The sequence below is a fragment of the Mirounga angustirostris genome, unplaced genomic scaffold (assembly GCF_029215605.1).
Source record: "Mirounga angustirostris isolate CCGP_5_RB_7025 unplaced genomic scaffold, mMirAng1.0.hap1 SCAF_5, whole genome shotgun sequence".
NCBI lineage: Eukaryota > Metazoa > Chordata > Mammalia > Carnivora > Phocidae > Mirounga > Mirounga angustirostris.
The window spans coordinates 157,192,560-157,216,629 of NW_026991713.1; the positions used below are offsets into that span (position 1 = coordinate 157,192,560).

Sequence of the window (24,070 nt, forward strand, 5' to 3'; positions counted from 1 at the left end):
TTGTATGGCACGGGAGTTATATTTCAATAAAGCCATTAAAAAGTAAGTATTTAGAGTTCATAAAGCAATAAGTAAAACTAATTTGAACACTTAGGAAACAAACTAGAAAAGACTCAAAAGTAGTATCAAATAACTGTACTTCTTTTTGGAACCCATGTCTCACGCCTTGCAGGTGGGACCGTTTGTTTCTTTCTTTGAGTTAATTAATTTTTATTATGGTAAAATGTACCTAACATGAAATTTACCATTTTAACCTTTTTTTTTTTTTTTTAAAGATTTATTTATTTTGGAGAGAGCACACTCCCAGGGGGCGGGTGGCAGGTAGGCAGAGGAAGAAGAGAATCTTAAATCTTAAATCTCCGCTGAGCACGGAGCCTGACAAGGCGCTCGCTCTCACGGCCCTGAGATCACGACCTGAACCGAAATCAGCTCGGACGCCTGCCTGACTGTGCCACCCAGGCGCCCCTCATTTTGACCATTTTTAAGTGTGCGGTTCGGTGACATTTGAGGGCATTCATGTGGGTGTGCAGTAGTCACCACCACCCGTCTCCAGAACTTGTGCCCACGTGGTCGTATTCTTCTGTAGCCAAACTTACCTGTCCTGTCTTTTTCCTTCTGAATCTCTGGTCTTGGTTTTTAGGATTCTTTCTCCCATCCTAGGTTGATACAAAGATTCTCCTCGTTTTTTTTTCTAGTATTTATAGTACTTTATATAAAAATTTTTTAACATTTCTGAAAATTATTCTTGTATGTAGGGTGGTAAAATGATTCTTTTTTTATTTTTTAAATTCCAGTATAACGAACAGACAGTGTTATATCAGTGTCGGGTGTACAACAGAGGGAGTCAGTGATTCTGTACCTGACTCCGTGCTCGGCACCATAAGTGTGAATCGCCATCTCCTAGTTCACCATTCCCCCCACCCACTCCCCTCTGGTGACCATCAGTGTGTTCTCTGTAGTTAAGAGTCTGTGGGTTCTGTGCTTTGTGTGTATGTTTTTGTTTTGTTTTAAGTAGGCTCCACGCCCACCCAGAGTGGGGCTCAGGCTCATAACCTAGATCGAGGGTCGCATGCTCTACCAACAGAGTCAGCCAGGAGCCCCGAATCTTTTTCTGTGTGTGTGCTTTTTTTTTTTTTAACCCTGTTCTTTTGTTTCTTAAATTCCACATATGAGTGAAATCATATGGTATTTGTAGGACCATTTGCTTCTTTACTCCTGACTGCGAGCATCCCGCTCCCTCTGGAGTCCAGAACGCTTTCACAGAGCCACTTACCAGAGCCTTAGTGTGTGATTTCTTCTCTTTCAAGCCCACACTGACTTGAGAGAAATTGATGGTCTTTGCACTGCCTCCCAGTGCACACGTTTCACTCACGAGGCAAAGTCACGATCCTCGTCCAGGACTGTGTAGACAGTCCTCCAGCTGGCCCCGCCAGGGGCCATTCCTCCAGCCACATTTGTGCGGCCGACTTCTGAGCGGATTGGGTGGGGTTTTGACGAGCCGAGCTGGAGGAGGAGAGGCAGTCTGTGTGGGGAGGGGGCGGTGGGCATCAAGGGTGCCTGGCAAAGGCCCGGCGGGGAAGAGAGGCCGTGTTTGGAGCGGAAACGTTGCCGTGTGCCAGAGCAAGCAGCTGGGGGAAGGGGGCGGCGACCAGGGTCGGAAAGGCCTTCGATGCTCACGGGGGAGGGTGTGCAGGCAGGCTTCAAGAAGTGGCTTTGAGCAGAAGGGTCTGGGTTCGTGTCCTACTGTAGCTGTGTGCTCACTGGGCCAGGTGGGGTTGGGAAGGGCCGCGGGCCGGGTGGTGCCAAGGCCCTGAGACTGGGGGCTAGAGCGGAGGTGGCAGGTGGCTTGGCTGTAGGCCGAGGCCTTTGGGGGAGTGCAGGGCCCTTTGTGACTACTGTGAGCCAAGCTGGGTGCGTTGGCCCCAGTTCCCAGAGTCAGGTCCAAAGCCTTCTTCCTCTGCCAGGTGAGCTGCACCTGACGCCTCTTCATGGCATCCTGCAGCTGCGGCCCAGCTTCTCCTACCTGGATAAGGCGGACGCCAAGCACCGGGAGAGGGAGGCGGCCAATGAGGGTGAGCTCTGGACCCCTAGCCCTTCTGTCTGTCTGCATCTTGGCAGGGATGGTGGGTCATGGGAAAAACTGCAGGGGGATGGATTCCAGGACGCTTAGCAGCATCCCTGCTCTACCCACTGGATGCCGGGAGCACTCACCTGCACAGTTTTGACAACCAAACGTGGCTTTCTACATTCCCAAGTGTCCCCTCGTGGGCAAAATTGCCCCCGGTTGAGAAGAGCTGACTTGGCCAACGATCCCTGTCTAGGAGAATTCCCAGATATCCCTGCCTGAGGCCTTCTGGGGAGTTGGGGCTCCACCAGAGGCTGCAAGCAGTGTCCGCTTTCTCTTGCAGCAGGAGACTCTTCTCAGGATGAGGCGGAAGAAGACGTGAAGCAGATCACGGTGAGTGAACTCTGGCCCCGAGGAGAGGGAGGGTGCCGCCTGGGCGGGGGGCAGCGGGCCGGCTTTGTAGCTCAGCTGCCTGGACGCAGCTCGGGGTGGGAGGGGCTGTGCAGAACCCAGGCTCTGGGGGTGAAACAGATACCGAAATGGTCCCATCCTTCAGAGCCTTCCTGCTGGGCAGCCTGGAGGAGTAACCTGTCCTGCGCCCACCCTGACCTGTCCCAGCTGTTCACAGGATAGCAGCCTGGGGCTTCTGTAGCGTGGGGACCCTGGGGCTTGGCTGGAACTGGAATTGCCTGGGAGGAGGAAACTGGGGGCCTAGGAGGTCCAGGGAACTCGCACAGTCTGTGCCATGAAGCCCGTGTCCTAGTGGAACGAAAACCCCATGTGCCTTAACCACATCATTCACTGTTCCCGGTGGTGTGCAGACCCAGCAATTCTATCTGAATGCTAAGCCTGTATTCCAGACATGGTGAGAAGAATATTGACCTTCCATTTATGGCTTACCGAGTTTCCTCTGTGTAAGCATACGGAGGTTAAAAGGAGTATTTAAGGAAGAAAGCACAAATGGTGACACGGATGGCGTACGTATGTGGCTTAAGTTGTGAGCCTTTGCACGTCCTTGAAGATGGGCCGCTACCGACATGACCGCTGTGCGGTGGGGGGTGCTCACCCTCTTCTCTCAGTAACTTCTTTTTTTTTTTTTTTTTTTTTTTATAAGAGAAACCTTGGATTGGGTGAGGAGTTTTTATTTTTTTATTTTTTTATTATTTTTTTAAATGTTTTATTTATTTATTTATGAGAGTCAGAGAGACAGAGAGGCAGAGGCAGAGGGAGAAGCAGGCTTCCCGCGGAGCAGGGAGCCCGATGTGGGACTCGATCCCAGGACCCTGGGATCATGACCTGAGCCGAAGGCAGACGCTTAACCATCTGAGCCACCCAGGTGCCCTCTCAGTAGCTTCTTGAATGATCACCCTCCTGCCCTCCTCGGGAACTCAACTGGCCCTCATTTAACAAGTTATCCTTAGGCCCGTGAACTTAAAGGACACATAAAGAATCCCAGGATTCTGTGGTACCTGGCTGGCTCAGTCAGTAGAATATGCAACTCTTAATCTCAGGGTTGTGATTTCAAGGCCCATGTTGGGCGTGGAGCCTACTTTAAAAAAAAAGAAAAAAAGAATCCTAGGGTTCTGTAATCCAGCCAACGCCCCCGTGGGGGTGTGCCCTTCATAGGGGAGGTGTCAGGGCTCGGTTCCATCAGGACGCTAAGCAGCAGAAACCCGGACCTACCTGGCATGAGCTCAAAATGGAATGTATTGGTCCCTGTTACTGAGAAGCTGAGGGGTAGCTTCAGGTATGGCTGGATTCAGGTGCTCAGACTCGGTCATCAAGACCTGGTTTCTCCATCTCCATCTCCAGGTTCCGCCTTCCTCTTTTGGCCTTTCTCAGGCAGGGTGTCTGTCCCCAGTGGTACAGAGTTATCCCCGCTCCAGGCTCACATCCTCCCAGCTTCCAAGACCCCAGGGGAAGAGAAACTTCTTTCTCATTACTTCTAACTAAAGTCCCAGACCGGACTCATTGGCTTGGCCAACCCTGAACCAGCCCCTGTGGCTAAGAGGATTTGGTGCTCGGATTGTCCAGGTCTGAGTCACGTGCCCACTCCTGTGGCTGCGAATGTGTGTGGGGGTGGGGGCAGGGGGAGGGCTATTTGCTCCCCTGAGCTGAGGGGGAACTGGGCATTTCCCCAAGGAAAATAGGGGGGCCTTTTAGCCGTGGAAGTGGAAATGGATTGGGTGCCGGGCAGGCAGAAGCACGAGAAAACTGCTCCCTGGCCTGTGTCGTCAGGTCACAGAGAGGGACGCGGTTGGAGCTGAATTTAAGAGATGTGTGTCTGGAAATGAAGGGGAGGGTGGGAGTGCTGCGGGGCTCTCCAGTCTTGTGGGGTGCAGTCTGGCAGCCCAGGATGGGGCCCGGGCCTGAGGCCATGACCCCCCTCCCAGGTGCGGTTCTCCCGTCCTGAGTCGGAGCAGGCCCGCCAGCGCCGCGTGCAGTCCTATGAGTTCCTGCAGAAGAAGCACGCCGAGGAGCCCTGGGTGCACCTGCACTACTATGGCCTGAGGGTGAGCCGGGGTCCCTGGTGGCGGCTGACGCTGGCTCCGGGCCGGGGTCCTGGGAGAAGAGCCCAGTCTCACCTTGAACTGGTGGTTTCAGATTCAGTGAGAGCCACTTGTGGGAGGGAGCCCCGGGTAGAGAGGGTAGAGTCCTGGGGATAGCTTGTCCCTTGTTCCAGCCAGTCTACTTAGCGTGAGTCCCAGGGGAGCAGGAGATTGAGAAAGGAGTCCACCGTTTCCTGGGTCGGGGTTTTCGGCATCCCCAGGCTCTCCTCAAGTGTGAGCTTCTTGCCGGCCCCAGGGTGAAGCTGGTGTTTGGTTACGGATTTTTATGCATCGTGGGTCCTGAATGAAAGCGCTCGATGGAGAACCGGCCATCTGTCACATGGCCAAGTCCGCGTATCTGCCAAGGGCACTTTTGACTATAGTTGGTTTTCATCTCGTGTGCTGACTTAGAACCCAATCCTTGAAACTGTATTGAGTAAGGGAAGCGATTGAATCGAAGCCAAAGGTGCCGTAGGGCTCCGCAACATTTTCCTGGGGGAGGAGCAACTCCTGATTTCTCTGGAACTTTCCTGAAAGATTCGTGTTGACTGAGCCTTAGAGTCAGACTTCCAGAAGCCATGCTGTTTTCTGGTGTGTGACTTTATGCAAATTACCTAATGAGAGAAGTTGCTGTCTATAAGCAGCCATCGCACCAGAGCCCGGCACATAGTAGGTGCTCGGGGACTGCTGGCTGTTATTTCTACCGTTGCGGCTAATGGCCCTGTGTCCCAGGCAGGGCACCTAGGCATGGGTGCTGGGGCTGTTCGGTCGTAGAGCTGGAGATGGTTGGTTGCGGCCACCTCACAGAGGCCTTGAATGCCATGCTCAGGTGGCTGGATATGACCCTGTGGCCGGCCTTGGGGCAGGACAGTGGGCGCCCGGAGGGAAAGGTGATGCAGGGGTGAAAACTGGACGGCAGAGGGGCTCGGGGCGGGGGGATGGCGCGGGCCTGGGGTGGTGGCTGAGGGTCCCCCCACCCTGCGTCTTCCCCAACAGGACAGCCGCTCTGAGCACGAGCGCCAGTACCTGCTGTGCCAGGGTTCCGGTGGGGTTGAGAACACTGAGCTCGTCAAGTCACCCAGGTGGGACCGGCGGGCCAGGCCGTTGAGCCCTGGGGGCTGCTGAGGCCACCACTGGCCCCAGGAGGGTCCCTGTGGTGTGGGGCCTTCCCGGGGACTGTGGCCCCTTCGCTAGCAGGGGACACGGACCTGGGAGAGGGCCCTTCGTCCTCTGGAGAGGGTCGGGAGGGTGCGTGTGGCAGGAGATGGCCGTCCTTTCTCCGCAAGTTTGGGGGGAGCTAGGGAGTGTGGGTGTGGGTCTCTATCTGCCCCCCAGCCCTCCCTTGGGGAGGCTCAGCCTAGGTGCAGTCTGGGTTTGTGGGCAGGGGTGGGGCAGGGCCAGAGTCCAGGAGCTGCTGACCCTGCCCTCTCCCCTGCAGTGAGTACCTCATGATGCTGATGCCACCCAGCCCAGAGGAGGAGAAGTGAGTAGAGTTGGGCCGGACGCCACCCCCACCCCAAATCCCCCCTCCTACCCTTGCTCTAACCCAGCGTCTCTGTTTTGAACAGAGACAAACCCGTGGCTCCCAGCAACGTCCTGTCCATGGCCCAGCTGCGTACCCTGCCCCTGGCTGATCAGATCAAGATCCTGATGAAGAATGGTGGGTGGACACACGCTTCCCCCAGGGGGACCCCAGCCCTACCACCTCCTTGGGAAACGGAGTGTGGGACAGACTAAGGACTGAGGGGCAAGGCCAGAGGCTCCCGCCACCTGGAGCCAGAACATGCCCAGCTTTACAGCTCTGGCCGCGTCTGGAAGGAACGCACTGCAGCAGTGGGGGGGGGGGGGGGGCGAGGGGGGCTCCCTCAGCCGGGCTTTGGTTCCTGCCGCTCCCCTGCTATTGAGCCTGGGCCAGCCGCTGACCCCCCTGTGCCTAAGGAACTAGGAGAGCTCCTGGGGGCTGAGATGAGGCTTCTTCACGGCTTATACAGAGCCTTGCATGTGAACACGAGCTCCATTCGTTCACTTGGACTATCTTGGGGGGCCCGCACCAGGCTGCACACAGTAGGGACTGGTCCCCTTTGTCAGAGGACTCGGAGGGCCAGAACCTGTAGGGCAGATGTGAGCTCTGAACCTCAGAGCTGAGTCCCAGGCCCCGGGCTCCTCTTCGGAGATACCACCTCCAGGGGCCTAAGCAGAGGGGAGCTCCCAGCTCTCCCTGGAGCTGCCAGGGTGCCGGGCCATTGGCCTTGCTTCAGAGGACATGGGGCCTACCCCAGGCCCTCTCTGGGCCCGGGTAGTAATGGTTTTGCTGTTTGTCTCCTCCCTTGCCCCCCCCCCCCAGTAGGCGCCACGCCTAACGTGGGGCTTGAACTCATGACCCTGAGATCAAGAGTTGCATGCTCTACCAACTGAGCAAGCCAGGCGTCCCGTACTAGTCTTACCTTTAAGGAGCACCCCTTGGGGTGTTTGCTGCAGGATTCAGTGAGTGTGGGTTGCCTGCACAAGCAGCCAGTGGGGTCGGCCGCCTTACTCACATACTGGGGTGGTTGTGTGAGCCTGAAGCTGTATAGACTTGGGGGGGGTTGCGGGGAAGGGCCCAGGCCCTCTTCCCTTGTCTGATGACTCCTGCATCCTCCTCAGTGAAGGTCATGCCTTTTGCCAACTTGATGAGCCTCCTGGGCCCCTCCATCGACTCTGTGGCTGTTCTGCGTGGCATCCAGAAGGTGGCGATGTTAGTCCAAGGAAACTGGGTCGTGAAGAGGTAAGTAAGTTCCTCTGCATGGGAGCATCTGATCCATTTAAATTCAACGTGATTACTGATGTTTTGGGTTTAAGTCTACCATAGCGCTGTCTGTTTGTTCTGGATTTCATATCCATTCTTACCTGCTACTGGATTCTTTTTTTATTATTCCGTTTCTTCCTGCTAATTTGGAAGTTATTCTTTCTGGGCTCTCTTAGTACCCTACAGATTTCAGGGTGCTTTCATAACTGATCACAGCTTAATATTAATTGCTGTGTTTTACCCTCATCCAGGACAATTCAAAGACCTTAGAATGTTTTATATTTATCTTCCTCCCAACTCATGTGCTGTTCTATTTATATGTTTTAGTTGTATTTTAAAACCCACAGGACATTATCATATCCAGTCAGTATTCTTCAGATCTGCTCACACATTTACTTTTTTATTTTGCTCATCATGCCTTTCTGCATCTGAGTTGCTGTCTGGGATAATTACCTTCTGCCAAAAACCGCTGGGGTGTTTCCTCTAATGAAGCTCTGCAGGGGAGGGGTTCCCGTGGGTTTTGTATGGTTGGAAATATCTATTCCACTTCTGTTGTTAAAGGATATTTTTCCTGAGTGTAGAATTTGAGATTGATTGTTTTCCTTCCACACACTGACAATGTCATTGCATTCTCATTCCCACTGTTTCTAGTGACGAGTCTACTGTCTTTATTCTTGGTTTCCTCTGGCTCTTTTTGAGCTTTTCTCTTGTGGCTTTCCACAGTTCATTAAGATGTGTCTGAGTGTGTTTCCTTTCACGTGTCCCGTGGGGTTCGGAGCATGTGGCTTGATGCCTTTCAGGAGTTTCTCTCTGTGATCCCTCCACCAGACTGTCACTGTCGGGGCGGGCAGGGACTTCTGTGTTGACCCTCCCTCACATCCCTGAAAGTCAGTATAATGCCTGGCACATCTTAGACCCTTGCTAATAAGTGAGGCTGCATTTTATGTTCACCTGGATTATGTTAATTTTAAATAGCGTAACATAAAATACACTAATAAAGACTTTTTAGGAAGTGTGGTGTAAGGTGAACGATCTGTCAAAATACGAATTGTTCCAAATTTTTTAAGTACTTCATTGCAGAAACTCCGTCTTGTCAGTTGGTTGGCCATCAATTGTGAAGGCTATTCACGTTGCTGCCACCTGGTGGCGCCCTTGCACCGGGAAACACACAAGTGCCCGATTACGGAAGGCCTTTGGATGGCGGTCACTCGCTAAATGGGACGGACCCCCTAGGTATATTCATGCTACGGATGAGCGAGGACAGAGAGGCAGAGACTTGGCAAACGTCTGGCAGCAAGGCAGCCCCGGAGCTGGGGTTTGAGCTCTTGCCCAGCACCACCCGTGGCCCTGGTGCTTCTGCCCTTCCAGCCTGGGGTCTGTCCCAGTGACCTGAAGGTGGGGCCTCCTGGGCCGCGCGTGTTCACTCTGCCCCAGTGCTTCGGGTCTGGCCGCGAGCCCTCGGGTCCTGCCAGTGGCCTGGGGGTGGTGCTCCTCCCTCGTCGGCCTCTTTGGGTTCATGTGAGGAGATGATGCAGCACTCACACCTTGTTCACTAAATCTGGCTCCATGGCACGTTCTGTGCCCCGTGCCCCGTGCCCCGCTGTCATTCACGTGCTGTCCCCGTCCTCGGGAAATGTGTGCAGCGGGGGTGGGCACCGTTACAGATGAGCACCCCGAGAGCAGAGGTCTGGGGCGCGCGCCACGCTCGTCACGCGCTTAGTACCGGCCGAGCAGCTCTCTTCCCTCGTGTGGCAGTGATGGTCCCTGTCCCCACAGTGTGTTTCTGGGAAGGGAGTGAACACAGAGCTCGAGCTGGAAGGAAGAGTATTAGCTGGTTGCCAGGTAGGATTGAGGAGGTGCAGAGAGAGGTCTCCCGGCAGAAGGAGTGGGTGCAGGAGAGTAGAGGCTCCTCGGGCACAGGATGGTCGGGGGGGGGGGTGGAGGGTGGTGTGTGTGTGTGTGTGTGTGTGTGTGTGTGTATATGTGCGCGCGCGCGAGAGACAGGGTCTGTGGCTGAACTTGGTCAAGGTTTTACTCGCAAGCCTCAGAAGCCGGCTCATCCGCCCCTGGGCCCTGAAGGTGTCTGAGCTGGACTGCTGGTCCCATTCACTCCAAAGGCTTCAGCCCCACTCGTGCCTTGGGGCCCATCCAGGTCCCAGTCCCTGACCCCTCTTGCCCCCGCTCACACTGCCCACCCGTCCCTTCCATCAGGTGGTGAGGCCTTGAGTCCTGCTTCCCAGCCGCTCTCCCTAGGCCTCACACCCGCCCCGCCTGTGGGACTCGCTGTCTTCCCAGAGTCGCGGGTTGGCCTGTTTCTGAGCCCCTGCCCTTCCTGACTGCAGTGGGCCTCGGGGCTGGGCCAGTGTGTGCATGGAAGGTCGTGACAGGCTGGGAGGAAGGATTCTTGGGGGATAGGCTTCTCTTCTACGTACGTGTTCACAGAGCCAGGCTCCGTGGTTGGAAGGGCGGCCCCGAGGGCAGCTGTGCCGGCCGTGTTGGAGAGGCTGGGGCTGGGAGTGGGGCTGACCTGCTGCTCCTGCTTTCGTTGGCAGTGACATCCTGTACCCCAAGGACTCCTCCAGCCCTCACAGTGGTGTGCCTGCCGAGGTGCTCTGCCGCGGTCGCGACTTTGTTGTAAGTGCCGGGGCTCTCTGGCCTCTGGTCGGTGGGGCAGGGATCTGGGAGGGGGTGGCGGGCAGGGCAGGGCAGTGGGAGGAGGGCAGGGGGTGGCTGTGGACCCTCTCTCTTTCTCCTTCGACTCAGAATCCTGGAGTCTTAGGCTTCATAATGGGGATTACAAGCCAGAGGCCCATAGGTGGACTCTAAGGAACATGTTTCATTTGGCCTGAGCAGGTTTTTTTAAATGTTCACTTGAATTAGTGTTTACGGTTCAAAATCCTGGTACAAACCAGATTTCTAGCTTGTTAACGAATAATTGGACAGTCTGGTACCACTGGGCCCAAACCCCTGAACGGCACCGACTTTGGGTGGTGGCTGACAGTGCCATCCCTCATGGTCCCAGGCTGGCCTGCTTCTCTCGTACATTATTGCTGTGGGTTTGGCAACTCCTGAGCCAGCTTATTCCTCCACGCCATTGCCCTGTCCTCATCCAGTAAGTCCCGGCCCAGGCATCCCTCTCAAGGGCTTGAACCCCGGCTGCTGGGATCTGCACTGCCTCCCTTGAGGGAAATCGGTCTCCTAAGCTGTCCACAGTGACCATGAAGTGCGCAGGGCAGCCCTTCAGCTGTTTGAGCGAGCGCCTGCGTTTTCTCCCTGCCTGAGTGGATGTCCCAGCTTCTCTGGACAGTTAGCGGCTAGGTGCCTCTGCACTTGATTTTTGTCTTGGGGCCAGAGTGCGGTGGATATCCGCCCCTGGGCTTGCTCACCGGAGCCCGTGTGCCGTTTGCCACCGCCTGCCAGCCCGTGTCGTTCATGCGGACGCTGTCAGCGGGGCCTGGGAGGGGGCGGCTGGTCCAAGCTCAGTTCTCGTCAGGGACGGTCTTCCCTCATCCCAGGCCCCCAGGACAGCTAGAGGTCTGGGGGATGGTCTTGGGAGCAGCCCGTCTTTGCATCCTAGAAACAGGCTGCCTTCTCTCCCTCAGATGTGGAAGTTCACGCAGAGCCGGTGGGTGGTGAGGAAAGAGGTGGCCGCTGTGACTAAAGTAAGTGCCGCTGTCGGTCGGAGGCCCGGGCCGTCCGGGTGGCTTCCAGGCTTTTGGGGCTCACCTTTGTCCTGCCCCCAGCTCTGCACGGAGGACGTGAAGGACTTCCTGGAGCACATGGCCGTGGTGAGGGTCAACAAAGGCTGGGAGTTCATACTGCCTTCCGATGGGGACTTCATCAAGAAACATCCAGATGTGGTCCAGCGGCAGCATATGCTGTGGACGGGCATCCAGGCCAAGTAAGGGCTTGCTGGCCAGGCCACAGCCACCTCGCCCCCCAGGCGCGCTGGGGCCCCGTGCACCCCTTCCTCCACTCTGGTGGGCGCTGCGGCTTGATCCCAGAACCTCCCAGCACAGGCCTGGCTCAGCCGACCCTGCTGATCAGAGCTGGCGTGTCTCTTCTGAGGGGCTGAGGGAGCAGGAGCCTGGGCTCCTGTGGGTCACCGCTGCCCGCCCCAGCCCGGCGGCTTCTGGTGGGCGTGGGGCCTGTGCGCGGTGGGGAGGGCCAGCCGGCTCCGTGCACGCGGCATCTCAGTCACCAGGATGTCCCTGCCTCGACGGTGACAGGGGACGTGCTGTAAAGTTAAGAGAGTTTATTCTTCTTTTCAGATTAGAAAAAGTGTATAATCTTGTGAAGGAAGGCTTGCCCAAGAAGCCAGATGGACAATCAGGTGTGCGGGGCGCTTTGGACTGGGCCGGCCCCTAACCCAGCCCTGGCTCCGGGAGGCCTGCTTTGCGGGGGCTTGTCAGGGCTCGGGCCGGAGGGGGCTGTGTGGCTCTCATCACTGGGTGTCCTTTCTGTGCCTTCCTCCCCCTTCCCCACAGACCTCAGCTTAAGGCTTGGCCTCGGGCACTGAGGGCTTCTGAACTCTGGGGCTGTGCTGGGGTGCAGGCCTTCCTGGGTCGGCAGAAGGTGGCGGTGGGACAGGAGGAACTGGCAGGGACTCAGCAGTAACCCGTCCTGGTTTGAATCTCCCAACGTGGGATTCTGATTTTCCCCACTTCTGTCTCTTTCCTCGTGGCGGGGGGAGCTCCATCCCTCCCGGGTCCGGTGGGGGTGAAAGGCAGGACCGCGGCGTGCTTCAGCCCTGGCTGGCCGGCGCTGTTCCCGGGCCCTTCCTCTGGGGAGCAGGGTGCCCCCCGTCGGGCTGGCGGGGGTTGTCGGGGGTGGGGGGGGCAAAGGGCCCTTCTCTGCGCTGTCCCTGAGCCCTCCAGAGCAGCGCTCCTCTCCCCACAGGGCCTGCTGCACTGCTCTCTGGGGACCAGCGGGTCCAGGCGGCCAAAAGCAAGGCCCAGCAGAACCACGCACTGCTGGAACGCGAGCTGCAGCGGAGGAAGGAGCAGATGCGGGCGGCCGCGGTCCTGCCCGGCGTGCGGATCAAGGAGGAGCCCATAAGTGAGGGAGAGGACGAGGAAGATCAAGACGCAGAGGAAGACGAGGAGCCCATGGACACCTCTCTCGGTGGCGGCCTCCACGACAGGCTGGCCAACGGGTTGCCTAGCGGGCGGGCGGCCGGCGGGGACAGCTTCAATGGGCACCCGCCGCCAGGCTGTGCCAGCACCCCCGTGGCCCGGGAACTGAGGGCCTTCGTGGAGGCCACCTTCCAGAGACAGTTCGTGCTCACGCTGAGTGAACTCAAGCGCCTCTTCAACCTGCACCTGGCCAGCCTGCCCCCCGGCCACACGCTGTTCAGCGGCATCTCGGACCGCATGCTGCAGGACACGGTGTTGGCCGCCGGCTGCAAGCAGATACTGGTGCCTGTAAGTAGAGCCGCGCCTCCGGACGGGCGTACCCGCGAGGCCACCCTCTGCCCCTCGGGGGGCTCCTGGCGGAAAAGCAACAAGCGGGGTCCCTCTGGAGTGGCCTGTGCCCCGCTTGCTTTGGGGGAACCAGTTGTTTGGAGGCTGCGTGGGAACTCGGGAGGAGTGTTGACCTTGGTCTGAATCTTGGCTCTCGGGGGGCGGCTGTGTGTGACCTTGGGCCTCTCGGGCTCTGCCTCCTCGTCTCACGTGGGCAGATGCTGGCTGTGGTCCCTAGGACTTGGGTAAGGGCCCCGGAGATGTCCGAAGGCGCTCACCTGTAGCTTGGCCTACGGCAGGGCCTTGGTCAGTGCAGGGCCCTGTCAGCCCTGCCGTTTCTCAGGCTGAGTTCGTTTCTGTCATCGATTGATCTTTGCGATGTGCAGGTGTAGAGACCGACCTTCAAAGACGTGAAATGAGCTTATGTAAAGGTATACCCAGGAGGTGCCAGAGCTGGAACCGGAGCCTCAGCATAGTGGCTGCGGGGCCTGAAATCTTTTCTGCGTTACCTGAGACGCGCTGCCCCTTTGACCCGAGCCCACGAGCCCACGGCTCGTGCCCGCCTCTGGCAGGCCTCCCCGGGGCTAGAGATTAGCCGACCGGCGTGCTCGGCATTTCTGCTGCGGGGCCTGAGGGTGGCAGCGCGAGCCACCCAAGCCCGGGCCTCTGGTCCCGGCATGGGCAGGGGCGCTGGAACGGAAGCCGCCCGCAGCAGCTGAGGGTGGAGAGGGCCAGGCTGGGGCTCCGGAAGTGGTGCTGCTCATTGTCCCCCCCCAGGCCCCGCCCAGACCTGGCAGCAAACAGGTCGGGGTGGGGCTGCGGCTGCCTCTTAAGGGAGCCTCAACGTTTGCAGTCCACGGTCAGAAGCACCTGCAGCCTTGGGTGGTCTGAGGCGAGGGCCATCTTTGTGTATGTGAGACACAGAAACTAGGACGAGAGGCCCTGGATCCCGTGCTGGCTAGGCTGTCCCAGGAGATCTGGCCCTCGTGGCAGAGAGCCTCCTTGGTGCGGTTTCCTATGAAAGGTACCGGGGCTTGGGGGCCCTGCCCTGTTTGTAGCCACCCGTGCCCGCCCAGCAAGTGGGTCTAGTTAGTCTAGTCAGCTCCAGGCTCCCCCTTCTGGGAGCTGGGCCAGGCAGGGGAGGGGGCGCCTGCCCAGGGTTAGCTAGGCCGTCTTGGGCTGCTGGGGTGGATGGGAGAGGGGTGTGAAGTAGGCTGCTCTCAGGCACCCTTGCCCTGCTCCTTCCCCTTGGTGGGGCTGGTGTCCCTGGGAGACCGTGGCCCCTCTCCGCTGCTCCCGTTGACTTCGCTCTCCCTGATCCTGATGTAGGGACCAGATAGAATGCTCTTCTCTGTGGAGGAAAAGACCTCCGATGTGTCCGGCCTCAGGGTGCTGAGGTCCAGGGAGAGTGAGTAGACTCACGGACTTGAGTTTAACCCTGGCTCTGCTGTGTATTAGATGTGCGACCCAGACACTGAGTAAACTCTGAGCTGGATTCTCCCCCTGCAGAATGGGAGGCTGCAGCACCTTGCCCCTGCCTCTCTGGTTTCTGATGATCAAATGAGATTGTATGGTTCTAGTCCCCCAGGGGCTTTATGTGGTAGGAGCTCCCACTGTTGCTGGTGTTGTGGGGTCAAGGCTGGAAACCGCTCTACCAGGTGCCCTGAGCCTGGCCCCCTTCTCTTGGTCCACCTTCGGACCCTGCTGAACCAAGTGGTGTGGGTTGCTTGGGAGTCGGGCAGGGCCTCTCACCTGTACCGACGCAGCCCCTGAGGGAAGGGGTTGGAAGGAATCCCCAGGATACTCCCAAGGCAGTATGGGGGTGGGAGTGCCGCTCAGGACACATCTGAGGGCTTATGTTTAGGGTAGGGCAATATTGGCTGTTGGAGGGGAGCTGATGCCAAGCTGTGAGGAGGAACAGAAAACAGATTTCCCTCCTTGTCCAGTGAATCGGGGGGCTTCGGGCTGGGCGGGTCCTGCTCCATCCCACTGAAGCCCTAGGGAGTGGCAGGAGCTGGAATTGGAACCCCTGGTCTCACATGGGCTCACTCCCTGAATGGGACTCATGCACACTGGGGGGGGGCGGGGGGGGCGGCAAGGTGGACCCGTGTGGCAAAGACCGACAACTCACACCCAGGCCTTGCTTAGTTTCCCCCCCAGACCGCTGCGTCCCCAGATGAGCAGAAGGTGTTCGCCCTCTGGGAGTCTGGAGACATGAGCGATCAGGTAAGGTGATCTCTTCTGCTGTCTCCCCAAGAGCAGGGAGGTGGGGTGAGGCCTTTAGGGAGACCCAGAGCACAGAATGTACGCTTCAGGTTTTCCAGCCACTCCCAATTTTAGATATTCTGGCTCCGTGTCTCTGTGTGTTGCTAAAACAAGCTGGATGGGCCCGTCCTTTGAGCCGAAACCAGTGGTTCCTGATTGTCAGTCTAGACGAGCTGCATTAGAATCCTCTTTAAAAATATATGTAGGCTCCTAGCACTGACGCCAGAGATTTAGTTCAGCTCTGTAGGAGCTAGGTGTTTCCATGTTTACAGATTTTTTTTTTTTTTTTTTAAGATTTTACTTGAGAGAGAGCGAGAGAGCACAAGCAGGGGGAGGGGCAGAGGCAGAGGGAGAAGCAGGCTCCCCGCTGAGCAGGGAGCCCAACGTAGGACTCGATCCCAGGACCCCGGGCAGATGCCTCACCAACTGAGCCACCTTCCAGAGGATTCTGCCATCCAGCCGGGCTCAGGAACCAGTGACGGTCCACATTTCTCAGGTGGCCTCTGGCAGTAAGAATTAAAAGGAGTTCTTACCAGATCTCGGGTGCTGGTTTCTAAGAGAAATTGGTCCATTTTGCCTCCTCTCACACCCAGGCAAGAAGGGTGCCGAGTGTCCCGTGAACAAAATAGCAGGAGTTAACAGCACCAGTGTCTTGTCTAGTATGCTCATGGACCCTGAGGTCCAGAATTTTCCTTAAATCATGAACTTGCCTGAACGTTAAGAATGAAGATTAAACTGCTGAAATACTAGTCTGTCCTTTCCCAGGTCCTATCCCTAAGGTGTGGGGAGCATCCCCCTTTGGCCTCAGTAGGGGCCCCAGTGCGAGAGCAGTCCTGAGCTAGCTAGCCTGCGTGCTCTTGGCTAGAAGATGTGGCATCGGAGTTTTCTAGTCCTGACAGAGTAGGAAATTCAAAGAATTTGCCAATTACTTTTTTCTTTTAATGATCAGATTCAAATAAGGGATATTTTTAAAAATATACATGACAAAGCTTTCCGGCCCTGTCTTCACACAGCTTAGATGGTACCTTTCCCTGCCTCCTAATTACCATGAAACACCAAGTCTAAACTGCTTTTCCTCTGCCGGCACGCCCCTGGCTTTTCTCTTCTTGGAGTGTCGGGATGACCGATTGATTGGTCAGATGTATTCATCTTTAAACAAGTCCCGGGTGCACACAGACTGCAGTGTGGAGTTAGGTCCATAGCTTTGGATTTCTTGTTCGGGGTTCTCTTTTAGGTGACTGTTTTCCACAATAACATATTTTTGCTCCTAAAGCACCGACAGGTTTTGCTTGAAATCTTTTCCAAAAATTACCGGGTACGCCGGAACATGATCCAGTCACGGCTGACTCAAGAGTGCGGAGAGGATCTGAGTAAACAGGAGGTGGATAAAGTGCTAAAGGTACACCTGCTTTGTGTTGTCAGGCTCCTCCCCGTGTCAGGTAGAGGGCCACAATGTGTTTCTTAAATCCGGCCCCCTCCCCAGCCAGGGGGTCTCCACCTGATGATGGTGGGTGCGGGCAGAAGGGCTGAACTGAGGTGTGGACGCCACCTTCAAAAAATAGTCTGGTGCGTCATCCCTTGAGGTGACCGGGCCTGAGAGTCCCGGCTCCCCTCCCCTTTTGAATCTTATACCGCTTGATTTCAGTAGAATCAATTTTTAAGTTAAATTTAGTTTAAAAAGGAGTATTTGTCTAGTATATGAAAGTACCTAAGTATCCTACTTATAATGCTTTTATGAATCACCTGTGGTACAGAACACCGTATTTGCAAAAACTCTGAAACACGGAAAGCTGCTGACCGTTTCCTCGCATCGTGATGACCTCAGACATCCGAGGCCATAACCTGGTGCCATTTATGAGGCACCTTTGTTCTGGGTCCACTTACGGACAGTTTTATTTTTATTTATTTTTATTTTTTATTTTTTTTAATTAATTAATTAATTTATTTATTTGCGAGAGAGAGAATGAGATAGAGCGTGAGAGGGAGGAGGGTCAGAGGGAGAAGCAGGCTCCTCGCTGAGCAGGGAGCCCGATGCGGGACTCGATCCCGGGACTCCAGGATCATGACCTGAGCCGAAGGCAGTCGCTTAACCGACTGAGCCACCCAGGCGCCCCCAGTTTTATTTTTAATCTTGTGCTTACAAAGCACATTCATTTCTGGTTCCTCATTTTTCAGACCCCCTGAGAGGAAGAGCTCCTGAGGCCCAAACAAACATCGCTACCGCAGCACTGTGATAGGGCAGATCTTGGTTTCCCGTTTGGGCTCTATCCGGGTCGTGGCGTTCCGTACAGGACGCATAGAGTCTGCCCTTAACACGCTCCTCTCTCCCCCCAGGACTGCTGTGTAAGCTATGGTGGCATGTGGTACCTTAAAGGGACGGTGCAGTCTTGACAGTAGTCACAGACCACTAACCCAGTGAATCCAAGCCCAAGGAAGGACGGCGGAGCCGGCAGACGTGGCAGTGGTCTCGCTGCTTCGGAAGACCCGGAGCAAGAGGAACTGACCGTGCCACGGCGGGGGCGGGGTGCTGTCTGGCGGCCAGCGGGGATCTTCCTCAGCCAGGGGCAGGGTCAGCTGAAGTTCGATCGCTCCCAGGACGGAGGGCAGCCGGGACCTTCATTACAGTATAATTTGAAATTCCTGATGTATTTTGCTTATTATTTGGTTCATTCTCGTAATAAAGAGAGTGTATACTGACCACAGGCAGGCTGATGAAAATCATGGTTTAATATTTTGCTTTTCAAACTTAATGCCAACAAGGTCTAAGTTATGTTTACAAGATGAAGAAAACCTCAAGGTTTTAAATATTTAAAATGCCTAGAAGTCAGTATTTAGTCCTCAATTACCTACCTGCTAAGACTTCTGCCAATTTCATTAAACAGACCAAATCGAATTGTTTCACTGCTGGGTTTCTGTGGCCACCTTACCTTTTAAGTCCATTTTATGTAGCAGTTTCAGCTGTTTACATGAACCCTAGCAAAAAATCAGAATCAAATCCATTTATTAACGTTTGCATAAGGGTGCAAACCAAACCAGGTAAGTATGGAACAATGTATAAGTGAGGTTATCACACTTTGATGTAAAAAATTTATATTTTGTGTATTTTTAAAATAAATACTAACACTAACCTGGCATCATGGTGCTACTGTCTTCTAAGGGCTCCAGGAAGGCAGTGTTGTGTGTGCTCTCAGCCTCGCATGTCATCAGGGAAGGGAGCCACCGGACGGAAGGAGAACTTAGCGCTGCCTGGCAGAACGGTGCAGTCATCTGTGTCGTTTATTGAGATTGTAAAAAGAAACTGGTAAAAGTATTTTTTATTTAGCCTAATATAATAGCTAAAACAACAACGTATAATAAAAAAATGTTAGTATAAAAAAATGTAAAATACTCAGTTTTCAAGATCTGGTACTTTATACTTAGGACACTTGCAATTTGGACCAGCCACAGTGTAAGCGCTCATTTGGGACATGTAGCTAATGGCGACCTTGGTGGATCGTGCAGCCCTAGAGGATTAGGGAAAAAAAAAATTAGAGTAAGTTGGGGTGGGCAAGATGTGAAATTCTGCTCCCTCAGGCGTTTTCCACGATCTGGTTTGGGCACTTAGAGCCACTGTCTGAAGGTTTAGGTGAGGGCGTGTGCATGCCCCACCACCAAAAAGAAAAACATCTAATATTTGGTAATCTAGTTCAACAGGATGGTGGTATATTATGTTCTTGGTACTAATTGTTAACAAACATGAGCCTGAAAAGAGTAAAAAAATTTCTGAAGTTGATTGAGAGTTTGTTCAGCTCTTGTATGAGCCCCTTATAAAGGGGAGACTCGTCATGGTGTGAAGCTGAGATGGAGAGTGACCACAGGGAATTATGGGGCTCGTGGGGAGTCATAACCTGAAACACACTGATAAGGACGGAGGAGTTAAACGCTAAATTCAAATAGTAAAGTAAATAAACGTAAGGAATATAGGAAAGAGTTGTTAAAAACAAGGTGTAAAAATTAATGTAAGGTATACCAACCGATGAAGGAAAATGACATAAGCCTTAAAACTGGTTGGAAAGAAAATTACAACAGACCAGTTATTAGAGAAGAAAAGGTCCAGGTATTTTCATGGTTGAACTATGATCACATCTTTATGACAAATGCAAGGGTTAAACTTCAGCATGTAATGAGCCTCCAAATAGCTTCTGAAGTATTGATTTAAAACCTGACAAAGCATGACAGGAATTAAAATCCTTAGTAGTAGACTGCAGTAGCATGTTAAAAAAATAACCACCCTAAGATGTCTTGCAAAGGGTGAGGATATTGGGAATAACTTACTGTCACAGAAATGCAGGGGTGGTGAGGCGCCTGGGTGGCTCAGTCGTTAAAAAGCGTCTGCCTTCAGCTCAGGTCATGGTCCCGGGGTCCTGGGATCAAGCCCCGCATCAGGCTCCCTGCTTGGCGGGGAGTCTGCTTCTCCCTCTCCCACTCCCCCTGCTGGTGTTCCCTCGCTCACTGTGTCTCTCTTTGTCAAATAAAATCTTTAAAAAAAAAAAAAAAGAAATGCACGGGTGGTGTCAGGGCATGTCTACAATGCAGCTCATACCAAGAATAAGCTAAATGAGAAGGGGGAAAAATCATCTCTGGGATTGAGATCTACAATTCATTTCAGATATAAGTTCTTAAAATAGGAGTAGGTGGATTCTCATTAACCTCATTAAAATGGTAAAAAGTTAACCTGCTAAATCAAACACTTCACATACTCCTTAGGATTGAGATATATGTTTACTCACCATAGTTAATATCCTGGGTATACTACTTAGAGCAATTAGGCAAAGGATTAAGTTAAAATTAAACATTTAGACAAATTAATTTTGTCTAACAAAACAGACAAAAAGTCAAAACTTTCAGGTTGCCTGGCTGGTTTGGTGGAGCATGTGACTCAATCTCGGGTTTTGAGTTCAAGCCCCATGTTGGGTATGGAGATTACTTAAAAACAAAACTTTTTTTTCAGCTATGTCAACAGAATCAACTAAAAGCTACTCCGAAAAACATTCAACAAAATAACTGGAGTCAGTAGCTTTCCTATATGCAACTACAGTTAGAAAATATAACAGAGGTGGGGTGGCCTGGCTGGCTCAGTTGGAAGAGCATTCAACTCTTGATCTTCGAGTCATAAGTTCAAGCCCCACAGTGGGTATAGAGACCTGGGTGGCTCAGTTGGTTAAGCGTCTGCCTTCTGCTCAGGTCACAATCCCAGGGTCCTGGGGTGGAACCCCGAGTTGGGGGGGGGTCCTTGCTCAGCAGGGAGTCTGCTTCTCCCTCTCCCTCTGCCCCTCCCCTGCTTGTGTGTGCACTCTCAAAATCTTAAAAATGATAACACATACATATACAGATTATATATATATATATGTGTGTGTATATGTATGTTTTAACAGAAGGAAAGAATACTCAGGAGGTGAACCTTCTAAAATCTATAGGACTTAAGTGATAAAAATTTGAAAACCGAGACACAAAGACCACTGGAACAAATGGGAAGGCATAAACCCATGTTTTTGGATTGAAGTCTTTGTGTTATAGTCTGTACTTGGTTAAATTAAATTTTTAAACTTAATCCCAATAACCATTTACCTCCAAGAACCAGACAAGCTAACTTTAAAGTTCATATAGGAAAAAACGGGGGGAAAAAAAAAGCCAGGGAAATTCTGAAGGAGCAATGAGGGCAATAGTGTCTTAACAGGAAAATATCAAGCTATAACAGCAATTAAAAACTGCCATAGATGCATAAAAACTAAATCCTAGAACAGAAACAGGTTCAAATTCATGTGGAAATTTAGAACTGATTCAGGTGATTTCAAGTGATGAGGAATAGGTGAAGTTGAGGAAGATTCTGGAAAGATGGTGGAATGAGAAGCACCAGAAATCTCTCCTGACCTCGACACCAATTGCACAGGCAGAATTTGTCTAACGCAACCATTTTAGAACTCCAGATCCTGTAACTTCCAGGGAGAGCCAGGACTGTCCCTTGCTGGCAGTTTGGGCCCACTCTGGCCCCTAGCACAGTAGCAAGTACCCCACCACTAGCCATATTCGTGGAGCAGCTTGCAACAGCTTGCAGGAACCTGGGTGGGCAAAAAGACTCTTGAAAGATCAGAGATCTGTTCTGATTGCTGCCACTGGCCACAGGTGCAGGGGCGGGAAGCCAGTGTCACGCCTCCCCCCACTGTTGCAAGTTTCTCCAGCTGAGGCTGAAGGGACTGCCAGGGGATTTAAAAGACTGCCATGCTCCCCTCCCCACCCCATTCATTCTTCACTTTTTGCCCTTTGGGGAGACATTAAAAACTAGGATATTTTTAAAAATTGATCGCATATACAGAGAAAACTAGAAAGCGACTATGCATGCCCAGGGAAAGGCTCAGAAAAGACCTGAGAAGACCTTAGGTTTACACCTCAGGCTAATCCTCAGCACAGACACAGCCTGCAACAATTTAAGGAACAAAAACAACCAATAAAACCAGCACAACTTGGAAAAGGGTGAGAATCTGACTCCCAGAGTTACCACATTATCAGATTCAAATGCCTGCTGTTGAAAAAAATCACAAGGCATACAAAACCAGGAAAATATGGGGCACTCAAAGGAAAAAAACAGAAACTGTCCCTGAAAGGCCTAGCGGCAGATATAGTAGACAAAGACCTTAAGACAGTGTGTTTTAAAGACCTCAAAAGAACAAGAGGATGTAGAGACAGTCAAGAAAATGTGTGAACAAAATGGAAATGATAGAACTAAAGAGAAAACCACAGTAATTCTGGGACTGAAAAGCACAGTAATGGAAATGAAAAATTCACTAGAGGGATTCAAAGGCAGATTTGAGCAAGTAGAAGAAAGAATCAGCAAACTTGAAGATAAGATGATAGAAATTACTCCCATCTGATGGGGCGCCTGGGTGGCTCAGTCGGTTAAGCATCTGCCTTTGGCCCAGGTCATGATCCCAGGGTCCTGGGATCGAGCCCCACGTCGGGCTCCCTGCTCGGCGGGAAGCCTGCTTCTCCCTTTCCCACTCCCCCTGCTTGTGTTCCCTCTCTCGCTGTGTCTCTCTCTGTCAAATAAATAAAATCTTAAAAAAAAAAAAAAATTTACTGCATCTGAGAAACAAAAACTGTGAAGTGAGCAGAACCTAAGGAACCTGTGTGACACCACTAAAAAGACCAATATATACATTGAGGGAGTCCAGAAGGAGAGAGAAAGGAGCAGAGAATATATGAAGAAATAATGGCTGAAGACTTCCCAAACTTGATGAAAAGGCATGAAGATAAACATTCAAGCAGCTCAACAAACTCCAAGAAAAACTCAGACCCACTGAGACACATTATAATCAAGCTTTCAAAAGCCAAAGGGAATTCTGAAAAGCCACAGAAAAGCAAATCCTCACACACAGGCGGATCCTCAATAAGATGATCAAAAGACTTCTCGTTAGAAACTCTGGAGGCCACAACACAGTGGGCTGATAGATACAAAGTGTTTCAAAAACAATAATAAAAACTGTCAACCAAGAACCCTATATCCAGTAAAATTGTCCTTCGAAAGTGAGGGAGAGGGGCACCTGGATGGCTCAGTCGTTAGGCATCTACCTTCGGCTCAGGTCATGATCCCAGGGTCCTGGGATCGAGCCCTGCATTGGGCTCCCTGCTCTGAAGGGAGTCTGCTTCTCCCTCTGACCCTCCTCCCTCTCATGCTGTCTTTCATTCTCTCTCTCTCAAATAAATAAATAAAATCTTAAAAAATAAAATATCAGTATTACTCAAAGTAATACTGGGTAGCTCAGTCAGTTAAGCGTCTGCCTTCGGCTCAGGTCATGATCTCAGGGTCCTGGGATCGAGTCCCGCATTGGGCTCCTTGCTCAGCCTGCCACTCTCCCTGCTTGTGCATGCCCTCTGACAAATGAATAAAATCTTGAAAAAAAAAAAAAAAACATTAAAAACAATTACCATATGACCCAGCAATTCCACTTCTGAGTATATGTTCAAAAGAATTGAAAGCAGGACCTCAAAGACATACTTGTACACACATGTTCATACCAGCATTAGTCACAATAGCTAAAACATGTAAACAACCCAAGTGTCCACTGATGGGTGGATAAACAAAATGTGGCATATACATCTAGAATAGTATTCAGGCTTAAAAAGGAAACTCAATATGCTACAACACAGATGAAACTTGCAAGTTATTATACTCAGTGAAATAAGACAAATTCTGCATGATTCCACTTCTGTGAGGTACTTAGTGTAGACAGAATCATTAAGACAGAAAAGTATAATGGTAGTTGCCACAGACAGGGGAAGGGGAGAATGGGAAAATGGGGAGTTGAAGCGGTCTAGTTTCATGTTTAAAAATGAAGAGTCATGGGGATGAATGGTAGTGATAGTTGCACAAGAATGTGAATTTATTTAGCAACTTTATTTACACTTAAAAATGGTTAAGATAGATCTCACTGATATGAGGAATTCTTAATCGCAGGAAACAAACTGAGGGTTGCTGGAGTGGAGGGTGGGGTGGGAGGGATGGGGTGACTGGGTGATAGACACTGGGGAGGGTATGTGCTCTGGTAAGCGCTGTGAATTGTGCAAGACTGTTGAATCTCAGATCTGTACCTCTGAAACAAATAATGCAATATATGTTAAGAAAAAAAAAAGAAGAAGGTAGCAGGAGGGGAAGAATGAAGTGGGGGAAATCGGAGGGGGAGACGAACCATGAGAGACAATGGACTCTGAAAAACAAACAGGGTTCTAGAGGGGAGGGGGGTGGGAGGATGGGTTAGCCTGGTGGTGGGTATTGAGGAGGGCACATTCTGCATGGAGCACTGGGTGTTATGCACAAACAATGAATCATGGAACACTTCATCTAAAACTAATGATGTAATGTATGGGGATTAACATAAGAATAAAAAAATTAAAAAAAATGGTTAAGATA

The 24,070-nt window shown here is 52.4% G+C and overlaps 1 protein-coding gene across 10 annotated transcripts in view; it reads left to right on the plus strand.

The window, feature by feature from the left end:
* POLR3E (RNA polymerase III subunit E) overlaps positions 1 to 18,260 on the plus strand; it is a 30,041-nt gene extending 11,781 nt beyond the window's left edge. For 4 of the 10 annotated variants that reach the window (XR_010411919.1, XR_010411912.1, XR_010411918.1 and 1 more), the window contains 16 exons: positions 1,965 to 2,072; positions 2,409 to 2,458; positions 4,459 to 4,578; positions 5,611 to 5,696; positions 6,053 to 6,097; positions 6,183 to 6,274; positions 7,258 to 7,378; positions 9,952 to 10,033; positions 11,002 to 11,061; positions 11,143 to 11,300; positions 11,671 to 11,732; positions 12,299 to 12,822; positions 15,010 to 15,087; positions 15,421 to 15,635; positions 16,400 to 16,525; positions 17,461 to 18,260. Coding sequence is in view for 2 of the 10 variants with exons in the window: in XM_045875134.3 (XP_045731090.1) it covers positions 1,965 to 2,072; positions 2,409 to 2,458; positions 4,459 to 4,578; positions 5,611 to 5,696; positions 6,053 to 6,097; positions 6,183 to 6,274; positions 7,258 to 7,378; positions 9,952 to 10,033; positions 11,002 to 11,061; positions 11,143 to 11,300; positions 11,671 to 11,732; positions 12,299 to 12,822; positions 15,010 to 15,087; positions 16,400 to 16,525; positions 17,461 to 17,517 (1,769 nt within the window). In the remaining 8 variants the exon portion in view is untranslated. The other 6 variants (XR_010411916.1, XR_010411915.1, XR_010411914.1 and 3 more) reach the window with 6 other exon arrangements.
* The last annotated feature ends 5,810 nt before the right edge of the window (positions 18,261 to 24,070 follow it).